This window comes from Cupressus sempervirens, chromosome 3 (genome assembly GCF_028749045.1).
Source record: "Cupressus sempervirens isolate cs-2001-9-10 chromosome 3, ASM2874904v1, whole genome shotgun sequence".
NCBI classification, from domain to species: Eukaryota; Viridiplantae; Streptophyta; class Pinopsida; order Cupressales; family Cupressaceae; genus Cupressus; species Cupressus sempervirens.
In genome coordinates this window covers 385,851,763-385,869,130 of record NC_143120.1, presented here as the reverse complement: position 1 = coordinate 385,869,130, position 17,368 = coordinate 385,851,763, and the positions used below count along the sequence as shown (strand labels likewise).

Here is a 17,368-nt window from a genome sequence, read left to right as displayed (position 1 = left end):
CCTTTCTAGGGAATGTTGTCAAGTTGAGAATTCAGGACTACGTTTAACATACGAAGGAAATTGGGAGATAAAGTCATGTTCATTCAGAAAATTGTACAAGAGTAGCCTTCAAGCATTGAAAGGTTGCCATTTGACTAAGAACCAAGGGCATATAAAATAAAGCTTAACAGAAAAAAAATTGTGTGGAAGCCTGAAGTCGAGGAACCTAGGTGGCCAAGAGTGCAAGAAAAACATTGAAATGTTGAATTAAAGCTCTTGAGCAAGTAGATTTCAGCACTAGGTTTGTGTTGAATAAAACAATGACAAGTTCTAGTCGAGAAATTAAAAAGCTGTTCCATGTAGAGGTTAATGGTTTAATGGATCTCATCAAGCATTGTAAGACTTGTGAAACAATCTGTACAACAAATGGCAAGATGTTAAAACAATTTGGCTACGATCTTTTTCTAGCCACCATGTGAGGTGTAGTGTTTAACTGATTTATAGAAATCGACCAAGCCTCCGTAAACTTGTGGCAGAGCTAAATAAGGCCTTCTAGGAAAATTTTAAATTGTTTCATGATGATAATGAAATAGTAGCAGAAATTTTCAATTCCGAACAAGGTAAACACAATATAGTATGAGCCCATATTTAGAGACTTTAAGAATCATTGATAAAATTTGAAAGAAAAGTAGTTGACGGTCAAAAAATGTGACGATTCATTGAGGTATTACTTCATTAAGTAAAAAATGAACTTAGTACTACTTTTGTCCTATTATGAAGCCTACAATTTGATGATGGATTTAGAAAGTGAAAATAAAATGTTCTTGTATAGTAAAAGAAAAATAGAGGAAGATGAAAGTCATTGTGACAATAGTGACACTTTGGAGGGATGTGCTCCAAATCATGAAAAAATTAAAAGTAGAGAAAGAAAGTGACAAATAAACAAACAAACTATGGTGTATTGAGCTCAAAGTTGTGGGATAAATAAAAGGTAATTGTCATAGAAAGATGTTGTTTGACATAATAAAGCTAACGGGTCATTAAATAAAGGGGTACCCATTCATTTTGAATCCGATAAATATGCAAGTACTCTTGATTCTAGTCCCTATCGAAGGCACAAAATGCATTCCCTGGAGGCTATTGAAAATAGTGAGAGCCAAATTAAAAACAATACGACTCCATAGGTCATCCTTTCGTACAGTGTCAACAATGTAACAAAAGGGGGCACTTTGTGAGAGATTGCTACAACAAGCAAGACAAAGTGCAATCATTGTGCAAATGGTGGGGACTATGTGACCATGGAGGCATGAAGTGCCTGAAACCAAAGAGTGTCAATGTGTTGGGAATGGAAGACGAGGACAAGATAGTTCTAGCAATCATTGGAGCATAGGCAAAGTGTGGTATACCTTGGCCATGGTCTAGATAAGGAATGATTCCGAGAAGCTAGGGTAGAAGTAGAACAAACAATGGCAAATGAACAAAGAACCTCCAATGAAATTGCAAGTAAAAGCTATTAGAGCTATAGAACATGTACGATAGGTGCATTAGACAACCACAACAATCAAGTTGAGAAGAAAATTCGATGACAAGGAGGGTCAATTAAAGATACGATAATAGAGCTAGGACTTGAGAGAAAAGAATTCATTGAATTGATGCTAGTAATGGTGAACTTTGGGAAGAAATCTTAGTCCAAATGAGATCATGGGGAAGAAATTCACAAACACTATTGTCTATGGAGGATAAGGAGTCAACGTATTGTTGGAAGATACTTGGAAATACTTGGGGCAACCAACCTTTTGACTATTGATATTCCAACTAGTAGACAGTGACCAACATGGAATCAAGTTGATGGGGACACTGGTGGCACAAAAGGCAGTAGTCATGACTTAATAGCTTCTCTTGAATTTTGTGGTCATCCCATTGTAGAAGAAAGTGTATGATGCATTACTTGAGGATGGCCAGGAGTAGCCAAACTAAGGACATCTGGAAAAAATAATACAATCTCCATTGTAAACAGGCTAGGAAGTATGCGCTTGATTTAAAGACCAAGCTAATAGTGAGGAAAAAACTTTCTTGGAAGTGGGATATTCAAATTCTACAGAATAGTGGATGAAGAATTATAATGCAATGAAACCAAATGATGAAGGGATTTTGGAGTTACACTAATGATCAAAAGATGAAACAAATTCTCGCTATGGCCTATTTCATTAGCAAATAAAGGACAATGAATTGCCATATTCAAACTCTACAAAAGAGTGGATAAAGAGTCAAGATCCAATAAAACCAAATGATGAAGGGATTTTGGAGTTACACTCATGATTTGAAGATAAAACAAATTCTCTTTGTGGCCTATTTCATTGGCAAATAAAGGACAATGAGGTATTTCTGCCAATGTGCAATTTCCTCATTTCTACAATTCTTAGGGAAGAGCAACCTGTGATAAATTAAAAAATTACGGAAATACATATCAAAGTACTAAGAGCAAATGCAAAAGTCAAAAAGAAAATTTGGAAAAGAAGAAATATTGGAATAGACATTGAAAATATAAAATATATTTGAAAAATATAAGAGGGATGATTATAAAGTCTGACCACTTTATTTCTCAAGCCACACTTTGCATGGTATAGTCAGATTTGGATGAGAAAAACTTAAAGAAAAATTAAAGGATGATCATTGTATGATTATTAAGGGGAATGATCTATTTAAATCCCAAGCAACAAATCTCGTGACACACACTCATTGTACAATCGTCCCCCTCCATTCTTAGTGTACAATTACCTTTGTTTGACCTTCATAATGTATGACATTTGCCGATATACATTCTCATTATAGGATTACCTCTATTCAACTTTCATAATATACGACATTTGAATGCCTTCGCACAACTTCCATTCTTCCCAAGCTTACAATGATTTTTTCTATGATACTCATTGGTGGCACCCCAATCATAATCTACGATATCCTTGCCTTGGCTACCACAACATACGATTGTTGGTTCTCATATTGATATGAGTATCTTTTGTCAATGTGCCACCTCACATCCCTAGGTGGTTTGTTTAGCAGCAACAAAAACTTCTAAATGTACGAGCTTACCACATTGGGCAAATTATACATTTGGTGGACACAAAAACTTATATTTTGTGACATTCACCATTCTTCATTTTCCATTGTATGGTCTTTTTTATTCATATGGCAAGGGGAAGCTTGTTTGACCATACATTGATCATTTCTCTCTACCGTGTGGCTATCATTGCAAAGGATACAACTCTGACCATCATTGTCAAGGCTATTATTTTCTCCCTTGTATGCCAACGTCATCACTGTGTTGTATGAAACCACTATCTTCTAATGCAACAAAAGAATATTACTCATTATTATAGTGTAGGCATTTTATTTTCCTTATGTTAGTGGGTATATATTTTTCCTACATATATTATATCTAAGCTTGCCTAGGTTTTTAGGAGTGGTTAATATGCAAACATGTGGCCAAATTTAAAAGCCACATGTGTTAGTCACTCCCAAAGATGCGTAGTTGTGCAGAACATAGGTTTACTACTAAGAGGGGGGTGAATTAGTAGTAAACAAATCTTAACATTTATCTGCGTAATTTGATTTGTATGCTAAATCAAAATATTCAAACTGAGACAGAAAAGAAGCACCACACAATAGGAGACATTGTATGCAAATATGACATGGAAACCTAGAGGGAAAAACCATGGTGAATAATCCTGCTACGAATCTACTGTCCTAATCCAGCCCCACAAATTGAAATCTGTTAAAAAGCACCAAGTACTTTAACACTTTGCACAGGAGCACAAACTCTAACAACTTGAGTGTCAACTCAATCTTACTCAGAGCACCAACTCAATTACTTATCATCAACTTGCCAAAGTTTTGATACACTAAAATGATTATCAACTTTAGAACACCGAGTTCGCGTGTTCAACTTTAAAACATACATATAATTCAGAAAGATGCTCTTTAAAAACTGATGCTCTCCAAGTATGGCTGATCTGATGTAAATTAAACTGAACGAAGTGGTCAAAACTGATATGTGAGCACCTTAAAATACAGAGTCTGTATTTGTACTTCAAAACAAAGCCATTGAAAATATAGATTCTAGTCAAGATGTATATATGCATAGACTTACTGATATAGAATATCAATACTCTCTGGTAATAAAAAAAGTTGTGAGGACTTGTGTTAATCAGTACTTATCTCCAAAATTTACTGTTGAAAAAATCTTCATATATTGAAATAGACCACCCTTTTTTCTACAAACTTTCTGTCCTCTGTTTGGCTAGGAAGAAATCTGACAACAGTATTTCTGTTAATGGTTGACTGTGTGAATCTGCAGTTCTAGAGTTCACACCAATATGTTGCATGCATCTTCCTAAGATGAGTATGCATGTCAATATGTGGACGGCAGGTTTAGGCTGCTATTACTGTTCTCCAGATATGCTGTAGACAGCAGTTGGAGCACTAAGCATCACCCTCAGTTGATTAACGTTACACTACTGCCACCCTCGCTACTCTTCCAACAGATGCAGTAATCTCTCTAACCAAAAAAATGAGCTGTCTTTATCATAACATCGCAGCCACAAACTCTGCAATAACTTATCACTTTTTCTTCTTTCCCCTAAAATTGTTCTCTCCCCCCTTCCTGCGTTTTCCAAACTCCCCTATCTCCCCTTCAGCCCAACTCTCCATATTCTGTAACTATAGGCAACAACCATATTCTCTTTCTCCCAATGTCATCATACTGTGAAGAAACAAATAAGGACCATATAATTGCTAGCCGCTCAAGTTTGGATCAAAATAAAGGACAATCACTATTGGTTTATAATATATATTAATGTTATAAAATGATCCCTTGAGATAAATGATAACTATGTCGAATAGTCACTTTATGAACTTAAGTTTTAACCTTGCTCATCAAATTTAAATAGCAATCAAACTCTGCTTGGCTTTTAATTACTTTCACCTAGGCCAAATACCTCCAGGATCCCTTTGATAGTCCTTGTTAGCCCTTAGGACCACAACAGTATCGTTAAGAATTTAACCTTGATAATCCTCAGGTCGACTGGTACAGATCGTACCTGACTCTTCTCTCTATATATACTCAGGATTGGCATTTGTAATAATTTATATATCCTTTATAGGAGCCGGCGATCTGGAAATAAATGTTTAGTTTGTTCTTGACTAATCGTTAGTTAAATCTAACACACACTTGTCTCTTAGTTGCCGACTTAGGATAATTAAATATTGGTTATGTGCCAAGGTTTATGTCCCTTAAGGGACATACCCTCTAAAGAGGATATATAGACGGGTTATGACTACAGTTTGGAGACACAGAGGATACATACAGTCTGATCTCCAAGGAGTCATATTCCCACGAGTTCAATAAGAAGATTATATCATTCAAGTTTGTGATTACTAGTTAGATCTGTAGTTGTCATCTGTATCTGGACATAGAATTTGGATACAAGGTTCATTCTAAACCTATATAAGTTCTGATCTTGAAGTCAGATTTATATCTCAAAATTGCAGAACTGTACAAGTATGGACTAACGACTAGTTCTCCAAGTCTAACTAGAGAAGGGGACATTACAGTCCACCCCCCTTGAAATTGCTATGTATTAAGAGTATGAGGGAAGGATGAGCATATTGGAAACCAATTATAAGAAAATGAACTAGAAGATCATTACCTTTATTAAGTTACAAAGTGAGTAGTGCTAATAGTATGAAGGGAATGATTGAGAAATTTGAGAAAATGCATGAAGCCAAGATGCAATTTGTGGCTCTAGATGTTTCAGATAAGTGTACACAGGTTCTTCTGGAGGAGAACAAAGGGCACAGTACTTGCATGTCTGCTCATCTCGAAAGAGCTACTGAACAGTTAAATCAGGATTAATGGGACATCAAAAATCTCTCTGAGTGTCTGTTGACTTGAAGGTGATGTGGCAGAGGCTTTAGAAAGCCTGAACTAGTTCTTGTTTTGCTGTTTGTTGTTCTTCCTTTTTTTGTGGCCTGACTTTCTTTCTCTTGATTGTTTGGTGATGGTAACATTTTGTGTTTATGGTTCTGGTCCCTTCAAAATCTGTTTGATCCGTAATTAAAAACAACAGTCATGATTATTTCAAGACTTCGTACGATGAATCATAAAAAGTAATGAGAAAACTATGTATAGTGTTATTTGCATGATGTTTTGGTTTCATTCAATGATTCATGGTATTAGTATGCTTGAGAGGTTAGTTCGTTACAGCATGTAAACTTTTTTGGGATGATTATATATCATCTCAAATTTTGACTTGATTCTCTATTGAGTGTTGACAACATCAGCCCTTGGTAAATCTTCGTTTTTGTTTGAGCTGGAGTTTCCAAGTGCGATGTATGAATTTGGTTATCTTTATCATCTTTAAATCTTGCCATTCTTGTTCCATCTTCTGTTGCCAATTCAATATAAAGTATGTTAGAAGACATTAGAACACTTGAGACACAATAAAACTGATTAGCAGCCTTAATAGGGATGAAGGTTACAGTTGCATTGCCCTCTATTTGATGGCAGTCCTTGTTATCCGAGTGCATTTTCTTTTTCAGAGTGTCAGCATTTCAGATAGGGTCCTTACACAAGGTGAGTCTGCTCTAGTGCAAAGCTTAATTATATTTCATTTGATGGCTTTGGTTGAGATCTTGGTTAGTTTTTTGCTGGATGGTTTCTACAAGTTTTATTTTTGTAATCTCTTTGGCAGTATACTCTCCAATGGGCTCCAGGGCTGGTTTCCTTGGTTATATAGATTGTAATGCCTGTGTACATTACAAGCTTTCATTTTGTTGTTCATGGGTTCCTGTGACAGAACTTGTTGGGTTCCTTGCCTTATTGAAGTGTTAGTTAATAATAAATGTCCTTTTGTCGAAAATGCAACAAATCAATCTCTTTGACTCCTTTATAAAAAACTCTATGAGAAATATGATGTGGACCAACACCTGGTAGTCATTTACATTATTCAATTGGAAGCTGGTTTTTGAATAGTTTGCAATGACAATTGAAATATTTATTGTATTAATCATTCCCATTCTAAGAAATTATTTGTAATCATTGGCTGTGTTATATAGCAGGCAAAAGAACTGAAAGACAGGGCAATGAATGCCCTTGGGTCATATTCTGTAGGAAATGCGTACGAGTCTATGGATGATGATGCTAGAGCTCAGCAGCAGGCTATAGAGGATCAGGCACAACCTTTCATCTGTCTTCTAGAAGTATTAACAGAAGTTTATCAGGTTGGTGCTTTAATTTATTTTCTTGGTTTGGTAATTATGATGATTATGCAACAATTGTTTACACACATATTGAGCCATCATGTTGTTTCTAGTATGTGGAGACACTAGAGAAGAATATATTGAATGGGTTGCCTTCCGTGCCTTGTTATGGTCTGTAATGTCCCCAATCTGCCCGACTATGGGGGACTTTTTCCTACCTTTGTAAGCAACTCTTTATTTTCCCGTTGATATTAAGTAAGGCCGATCTACAAAAGTTTATTTATAAGATACAATTCTGATATTCTGATGCTGTGTCTGATCCAAATTTTTAATCTCTACAATCGTTAGATGCCATATTCGATGTGGCTAACATGAACTTGCACTCAAATGCCAATAGGAAGTTGCTCTAAATAGAGGGAATTCACATGTGATAAAGAAACAAAGAAAAAATCTAGGATACTGATTTGAGTGATGTGAATGTCTTTATATATCTGGCAATAGGTTGCAATTCAAGCGTTATGTCTTATGACTATTCATAAGTAATTATTACCCTTGTGTTAATCGCACACTTTCGTAACTTAGCGATTTGTTATTATATCTTCTCAAGATGGCATCGTAATGCCTTTGACTATTTTTAGTGATCATTGCATGAATTACTGTGAATATTTGTGTATTATTTCTTGCCTACTCAAATCCGCATGTTATTCATAGTGGGTGCCATTTAACTACGAAACTTGAGCATGTTATTGTATTACTGGTGACAATTTGTGCTATCCATTGCATTTATTATTTTTGTTGGGGTTCATTGACGATAATGCTGTTAACTGTTGGCCTTATAGTGCTAGAAGGCTGTAGCATGATTCTGCCAAATATTGTGCTTAAGACAATAGAATCACAGTCCACGCATCCTTATTTAATATTGTTACTCCTATTCTTAACATCAGTATTTACCTTGAAGAGAGTAAGTAATATTGTGAATCATTTGTCACTGCATAGAGGAGTTTTCTCCTAGGTTGGAAGGTATTCTATGTTTGCCAATGATGTCAAAATATATGAATGGTAGTTAAATAATACACATCAGTGTCTATTCGCTATTGCCTCTATATATCCGTTCAGTTCCCTGTTAGTCTTATTTTTAAATAATGATCCTTTCTTATAGTTATTCCATCGTAAACGGTGGTGAGGAGTTGTTAACAGCATTGCTTTCATTTGTAGAATGCTGGGTCGACATTGCTATTGCTAAGTGGAATATGACGGGTCAAGATTAATACTGCTAATCTTACAATAGACTCTGTATCCATCTCTGCTAATATATTGTTAGATTATACGACTGTTTTGGGAGAGATGTATCCAATGACGATAGTGTCCTACTATAATACATGGTTGATCATCCAAGGCAATCAGATGTCTTTCTTTACTGATGTGGAACAATTGGCATACCTTGGCAAAGATATTGCTCACCAACAAAGTCTAGTCTTTTCAGGGTTGCATGGGAGACTCAAAGACTTTGTTCTTTTTATCCGCATGGCTGCTACTCATCATGCATGTAATTATCTTTGAATGATTTAACATAAGAGTGCGAAGGGTTTGTCAGCCGACTGGATGGGTCTGGCGGTGTTTCTGTAGCCGACGAATTAGCTGTCGTCGGTGTTTTGTATTTTGTAGCCGACGGGTAAATAGTTGTAGCGGATGTAATGTTGTGGCCGACGGACTCCTTTGGGAAGGTGCAGCGGTAGTATTTATATCTCGTCTGGGATCATTGTAAATCATCAATCATCTTCTATTACTCATCTTATGAAGCATAATGTATGTTTGGCATAGGCGAATATAATTCTGTTATTCTTTTCCATTGTCTATATGCGTTCACTTATTTTACCAGTACGGTAAACATTTGGCGCCGTTGCCTTATGAATCTGGAAGGTGGGAGAAATGAAGATTAATGCCAAATCAGCTTAACAAGGATCGAAATAAGGCGAAGGGAAAAGACGAAATCCGTACTGCACAAGAACATTTAATTCTTGCATAGCAGGCAGACCGCTGAAGGAGATTCCAGAAGCTTGCCGACGAAAACAAGAGTGGAGGAATTGTTGGAGGAGACTCGGCAGCGGGTGGAATTGGTGGAAGAAGCACGAGAGGAGTTCTTGAATTTGTGTTCGCCGAGGGAAGAAAATTCAGACGGAAGAGCCTCAACTCGCACGACTTGCAGTGCCGAGGGAGCACGAGCGTGGAGTGACTTCTTCGTCCGGGATAGACTTCCGCGGGAAACAACTTCAGAAGATCCTTCTTCTTCACCAAAGTTCGCAGCTGTCAACACCTCCGGTGTGGGAGAGCATGTAATGGACACCCTTGGATGTCCCAAAAAACTAAACCAAATCGCTGAAAGGAATTATGTCAAACAGTTCGCATTCAACTTCTTAAAACCCCTTATAACTCCGGAAATCAAACGTTTATTTGTTTGTTGTGTTTCATGCATGGAATTGGTATCATACAACATAAACAAGAAAGAAACTACAATAATATGCAAAGTGGAAATGAACTGCTGCTAATAAAATGTTATTTTCAGTATTCATAAAACCAAATACATGGCAGATTTATCAACTCACTAATTACTTCAGCAATATTGTCATAATACTCCAGCCCATGCTTACGAACTTGCTGCTACAATACTTTGTCTTCCAATCAGTCCACTACCTTCATAATACCATTCCCTCCAAGCGGCATAAGCGTCGGACAAGTAGTGAAGAAGATATGAGCAAAATATCAAATCTGCCTGTAGCCGAAAATGCAACTAAACTACCTGTTAATGAAGCCAATAAGAAAGAATTCCAAAGGCCAAACCCCAAGGGAATGACGTCTAGAATGTTACAAGAGAGGATAGACGTCCTTAAATGCCAAGAACAAAGCTGCAACTCACACACCAATTTCTTCTCATATTCAACCTATCTAATGAAGCCACAAATGCTTCCTTTTATTCTATTCCCAAAGGTTCGCTCAACTCATATGGGCAATGTGGGATAAAAGATGTGTAATATATAAAACATATATTAAAATACCCCTTATGTCTCCCTTGGGTACACATCACCATAAAATAAATATTAAAGTAACACTTTAATAGTTTACAATTAAATTAGACGTTACTTTTATAAAACTTCAGGCATTAAAATGTATTAGCAATCAGACTCCGAATAATGCGAGTGATAGCTCATCGGAAAGCTCTCACCGAGGAGTATCGAATCCAATCACCAAAATTGACCTGCACTGTGTCCTGCCGACTTACTAAAAATAGTATGCTTGAAACTGAGTAAATCAACTTCGTTTTGGCCCAAACTGGAAATGACTAGGCCAAAACACTCCAGGATCCCATTAAACCCTTCGCTAGCCCTTGGGACCATGTAGAACAAGGCTAACGCACACACACACTTGGTCAACTACTAAAAGAACGTGAAGGCCAAAAGATGGGATCATTACAAATCCGCCCTCCTTGAAATTGCTTGTCCTCAAGCAATTAAGTAACATAATGGACTCCAACCTCCACCTGGATCCCAATATGTGATATCCATATGGAAGTTAAACCAACTGCAAACCCGCATCATCAGGACCAACCCCTGTAGCCTAGCATTCAAAACTTGTGTTGATGAAGTCAGAATGTCATCATAAGGCAACTCCATAGAAGATCTATGAAATGTCTTCTTCCCTTTATCCATCCACATAATATATATTGGACTGGAATGCATATTATCACCATCATGCATTGAAAAAGATGTAGTTGTAGGTGAACCATATGTACTCATGCTAACTGTATCAACAATAGGTGTTGCCGCATCGAAATATATGGACATAGGAACAACATTAACATTAAACTCCTCATTGGATGCTTCAACTGACATAGAAGTGGCTGCTGATATGATAGTATCCTCGCATTCTCCTAATTCCACTATTGCTACGTCATCATCCCCTGACAAGGCTTCATATGTGGTCTCCTGACTTTGCACGTATGTCTCTACTGACTCTGCCGAAATGCCCACATCACCAACATCATAGCTGGCTGGCTCTATACGTGTCTCGATCCCACCTGAGAAATTGACTACCTTCTGCTTTGGAGCAACGTACAAATCATCAATGTTGATGCCCATCTGTCTAGCCATAAGCTGCAACATCATATCCATTTGCCTATTCTGCTCCTGTTGCATACGTTGCCTCTTCTCTAATGTACCCAATAACTGTCTGAACATCACATCTTGATCTAGACTAATATACATCTTTATCCGGCTATCAATATGATCTCCACAGGATGGCAAGACTTATAGCTCTGATACCACTGTAATGGACACTCTTGGATGTCCCAAAAAACTAAACCAAATCGCTGAAAGGAATTATGTCAAACAGGTTGCATTCAACTTCTTAAAACCCCTTATAACTTCGGAAATCAAACGTTTATTTGTTTGTTGTGTTTCATGCATGGAATTGGTATCATACAACATAAACAAGAAAGAAACTACAATAATATGCAAAGTGGAAATGAACTGCTGCTAATAAAATGTTATTTTCAGTATTCATAAAACCAAATACATGGCAGATTTATCAACTCACTAATTACTTCAGCAATATTGTCATAATACTCCAGCCCATGCTTACGAACTTGCTGCTACAATACTTTGTCTTCCAATCAGTCCACTACCTTCATAATACCATTCCCTCCAAGCGGCATAAGCGTCGGACAAGTAGTGAAGAAGATATGAGCAAAATATCAAATCTGCCTGTAGCCGAAATGCAACTAAACTACCTGTTAATGAAGCCAATAAGAAAGAATTCCAAAGGCCAAACCCCAAGGGAATGACGTCTAGAATGTTACAAGAGAGGATAGACGTCCTTAAATGCCAAGAACAAAGCTGCAACTTACACACCAATTTCTTCTCATATTCAACCTATCTAATGAAGCCACAAATGCTTCCTTTTATTCTATTCCCAAAGGTTCGCTCAACTCATATGGGCAATGTGGGATAAAAGATGTGTAATATATAAAACATATATTAAAATACCCCTTATGTCTACCTTGGGTACACATCACCATAAAATAAATATTAAAGTAACACTTTAATATTTTACAATTAAATTAGACGTTACTTTTATAAAACTTCAGGCATTAAAATGTATTAGTAATCAGACTCCGAATAATGCGAGTGATAGCTCATCGGAAAGCTCTCACCGAGGAGTATCGAATCCAATCACCAAAATTGACTTGCACTGTGTCCTGCCGACTTACTAAAAATAGTATGCCTGAAACTGAGTAAATCAACTTCGTTTTGGCCCAAACTGGAAATGACTAGGCCAAAACACTCCAGGATCTCATTAAACCCTTCGTTAGCCCTTGGGACCATGTAGAACAAGGCTAATGCACACACACACTTGGTCAACTACTAAAAGAACGTGAAGGCCAAAAGATGGGATCATTACAGAGCAGTCCGGCGGTGTGGGAGTGCAGACCTCCGGTGTAACAGTGCAGACCTCCAGTGTTGTGATGGCGGGACCCAAAGAAAAATTGCCGAAGTTTGAGGGCGATGGTACAGCCGACCCCATCCGACATTGTAAGACATGTGAGACAATTTGACGGGCAAATGGAATCACAGATGCCAACGAATGGGTCAGGCAATTTTCGGCAACCCTACGGGGTGTGGCAATTAATTGGTTTTCGGATACGGATCCACAAAATCTGAATACTTGGGATAACATTAAAAAGGAGTTCCTGGCGGAATTTAAACTCTTGCAGGATGATAATGAAATCGTAGCAGAGATTTTCAATACCAAACAGGGGAAGCACGAAATTGTGCGCGTCTACGCCAGGAGATTAAAAGACTTAATAAACAAAATGGAAAGCAAGCCGGCGGACGGATTGCAGAAAAGATGGTTCGTGGACGGCCTACACTCAAAGTTGCGGAGGAAAATGAAAATTGTGCCACCGTTGTCATATGTGGACGCGTATAATAGAGCACTGGATCTTGAAAGTGAACAGAAGACAAAGAAGAAGAAAACTAGCTCATCTGATTTTGATGATGACGAGCCTGTCGGAGATGATAGCAGTGATGACGAAGGCAGCAACAAGAAGGTTCGTGCCCTACAGAAGGATATGGTTCGCATGATGAAGGAGTTTAAAAACATGCAAAAGGAGCCAAAAGGCAGTGAACTGTGGTGCACAGAGTGTAAGACCGACGACCATACTAAAGGATTGTGTCCAAAGAACCAATTTTGTGACATTTGTCAGATCATGGGCCATTTGACAAAAGACTGCCCCTTTAACATGAAGACAAGAGGATCTCCGCAGGTGCTTCTCACACAGGAGGCTTCCTCGTCAGGTAGTAGGGGAAACACAAATACTGCCGGCCTACATCCGGAGGATACAGGAATAGTCGGCATGAACAGAATAATAACAACAACAATAACAATACCAATACAAGTAGAAGCCGGTTCCAGTATGATGCAAACGGACGGCCGATTATTCAGTGTCGCACATGTAACTTGTGGGGGCATTTTATGCGGGAGTGTCCAACAACAAATACACCTCAACTATTGTGCCGATAGTGCGGACCTGGCGATCACGATGACTCAAAATGTCCAAAATCCGGAGTGAACTTGATCACTGTTGGGGCGGATGATGAAGAAGTTTTGGCAATTACGCGACAACAAGCAAAAGAATCCTCAGACCTCGCCAAAGAGGAGGAAATTTGCGGAAGCACGGGCGGAGGTTGGAAAAGTATCCCAAATAGCAACACCTCCGGACACCGCCGACACTTCAGCGAGGAATTCCACGAAACAAAACATATTACGAGAAATTTTGCAAACAGAGGTGCGAGTAAAGGTAAATGATTTGCTTCTCACCATGCCTCAACTTCAATCTGCTCTTTCAAATATTACAGGAGAATCAAGTCTCGGGAAGGAAAAGTCACCGGGAGAACCAAGTCGACGGAAGGAAAAGGAAATTTCTATTGGAGGAGAAGATTAGATGTTGCTGGCGTTGACATTCGGACGACACCCTACAGTTGTCGAGATGAGGATACTTGGACATGTTCTCACAGACACCATAGTTGACGGAGGATCCGGCGTAAATGTATTGCCAGAAGAAACCTGGAGGAAATTAGGACAGCCGACATTGTGGCCTCCGAGATTTCAGCTGCTGACCGCCGATCAACATGGCATTAAACCACTGGGTATTCTCATGGCACAACGAGTAACCATTGGCATTCAGCTATTCCTGATGGATTTCGTGGTGATTCCATTGAAGAGGAAAGGCTATGACGCCATCCTGGGCCGTGGGTGGCTTATCGAAGGAAGAGCTCGACACGACTGGAAGAACACCTTATCACTGGAAAGTAAAGGCCGCCGATTCGTCATTGATCTGCATACCCAAATGGTAGGGGAAGAGGCCTTGTCGTCAGATTTTGAGGGAGAGGAGGATGAAGGTAGACAACATATGGAACCGGATCAGGAAGGCGTCCTCTGATTGGACGGGGGATCAACGGATGACGACTTGAATTCCGTCAACGGTCTCTACCACTGGCAAATGGAGGACTATGAATTATTTCACAGCTGCAATCTTTTGTCTATTGAGAACGAATATCCGAAGGAGTTTAGTGAAGTAAAGGAGGGGGAGGCACCGTTGGATGTTACACCAGCCCATGCATTCAGTGAAGGGGAGACAATCAAGTATAATGAAGCTACGCTGCAAACGATGAATTTGGGGGACGAGGTAGAGTCGAAGAACATACTAGTCGGAGATAATTGGGATCCAGTACTCAAGGCCGCGGCATTCAAGATATTTATGGACTACAAGGATGTGTTTGCATGGACATACAAGGACCTCAAGGGAGTACCGCCGGAATTGTGTGTGCACTGCATCCCGCTGGTGGAGGAAGCTGGACCTGTACGAAAGCGACCCTACAGGATGAACAAGAACTATGCTGCACGGGTTAGGGAGGAAATCAACCGGATTCTGGAAGCTGGCATTATCTTCAAGGTGCAGACCAGCGAATGGGTGTCGCCGATAGTCATTTCATTAAAGAAAGATACTACTCAGATTCGGATATACGTCGATTTCAGATGCCTGAATGCAGTAACAATCAAAGATCCTTTTTCGATTCCATTCACAGACAGCATTCTGGAGGAGGTTGCGGGACATGAAATCTACTCCTTTATGGACGGGTTCTCTGGATACAATCAGATTTCTATAGCGAAGGAGGATAAGTTGAAGACAATGTTTGTTGTCGAAGATGGGGTCTACGCGTACAACCAGATGCCATTTGGGTTGTGTAACGCGTCGGCCACATTCCAGCGGATTATACTGCATATCTTCGATAGGATGTCCGTGGGAAACTTCAAAGCCTTCTTGGATGATTGGTCAATATTTAGCACGGAGGACGAACACCTGGAAACACTTGGTGAATGTATGGAGAGATGTCGCAGAGCCCGGCTAGCATTAAATTCCAAGAAGTGCAGATTCATGGTTCCGCACGGAAGATTGCTCGGACACATTGTCTGTAAGGAAGGATTAAAGACGGATCCCGACAAGGTGAGAATTATTTTTGAAATGCAGCCATCTACTAATGTGACAGAGGTAAAATCTTTTCTCAGGCATATAGAATATTATCAGAGATTTATTAAAATTTTTGCCAAGGTGTCCCAACCGTTAGATAAGTTAACTTGCAAGGAAGAATCATTTAGATGGGATAAAGAGCAGGACGAGGCATTTGAAGGGCTAAAGGTACGACTGGCTACGACACCCATCCTGGCATATCCGGACTGGAATAAGGAGTTTCATGTTCATGTGGATGCCTCTAACTATGCGATCGGCGCGACCTTGGCACAGACTGGTAATCACGGACTGGATCATCCCATATACTTTACCAGCCGGTTGCTATCAAAGGTTGAGCAGAACTACAACACGACTGAAAGAGAAGCGTTGGGAATGGTTTATGCTATGCAAAAATTCCGTCATTATTTCCTTGCTACACCGTTTGTGTTCTATGTTGATCACCAGGCCCTATTGTACATGATTTATAAACCTGTCATCCAAGGGAGGATCAGCAGATGGCTACTCTTGTTGCAGGAATTCACTTTCAAAATCATTGTTCGGCCAGGAAAGAAACATGTTAGTGCCGACCACGTGTGGCGGATCAAAACAGGGGAACCAGCGGAGGGTGTGAATGACGACTTCCCTGACGCGCAGCTGTTTTAGATTGGGGTACTGCCGGAATGGTACAGGAGTATTGGCAAGTACCTGTGAACAGGACAGTTTCCCACGGGGATGTCACCGAATGATAGGCGCAAGTTGATAATCAGGAGTCGTACGTTTCAATTGATCAATGGATTGCTCTACAAAATGGGGCCGGATCATATTCTTTGGCGGTGTGTGTTGGAAGAGGAGATACCGCAGGTGTTAAAAGAAACACATGAGGGTCCCGTGGGAGGACACATGGGGCCCGACACCACTGCACGGAAGATATTGCTGGCAGGTCTCTGGTGGCCGACGGTGTACAATGATGCATGGGAATGGGTTGTCGATGTGACACTTGCTAACGGGCCGGAAAGCCGCTGAAGAGAGATTTCATGCCACTTCACCCCACACGCGCAAGAACTTTTTGAGAGATGGGGATTAGATTTCATTGGACTACTGAGGGTGAGCAAGACTCGACGGTGCCGGTACATCATTGTTGCAACGGAGTACCTGACCAAGTGGGTGGAGGCACGTGCGCTACCAGATAACTCGACCGTCAGCACTGTGAAATTTATTTATGAACAGATCATTACCAGGTATGGAATCCCGTTACAATTAACAAGTGATAGGGGAGGTCATTTTGTTAATCATGTTATTCGACTGCTCACCACTCAGTTTAAGATTTATCATTCATTGTCAAGTCCGTACTATCCAAGAGCAAACGGAAAGGCGGAGGCCACCAATAAAATCCTAGTATCCATCATCTACAAATCCTGCGCGGTTGAAGGTGCTGATTGGGAGGAAAACTTACTCGCTGCCCTGTGGGCTTACCGCACGGCGTACAAGGTGACGACAGGGCACACACCATTCCACTTAATGTTTGGACAGGAAGCAGTGCTCCCAGCAGAATTCATGATTCTGAGT

At 39.6% G+C, this 17,368-nt stretch overlaps 1 protein-coding gene across 7 annotated transcripts in view; it reads left to right on the top strand.

The window, feature by feature from the left end:
- EMB3142 (nuclear pore complex protein (DUF3414)) overlaps positions 1-17,368 on the top strand; it is a 314,519-nt gene that overhangs the window by 77,046 nt on the left and 220,105 nt on the right. For 4 of the 7 annotated variants that reach the window (XM_089819936.1, XM_089819932.1, XM_089819934.1 and 1 more), the window contains exon 11: positions 7,099-7,260. In XM_089819936.1, the coding sequence (XP_089676062.1) occupies positions 7,099-7,260 (162 nt within the window). Of the gene's footprint in view, positions 1-7,095; positions 7,261-17,368 lie in introns of all 7 variants that reach the window. The other 3 variants (XM_089819931.1, XM_089819933.1, XM_089819929.1) reach the window with 1 other exon arrangement.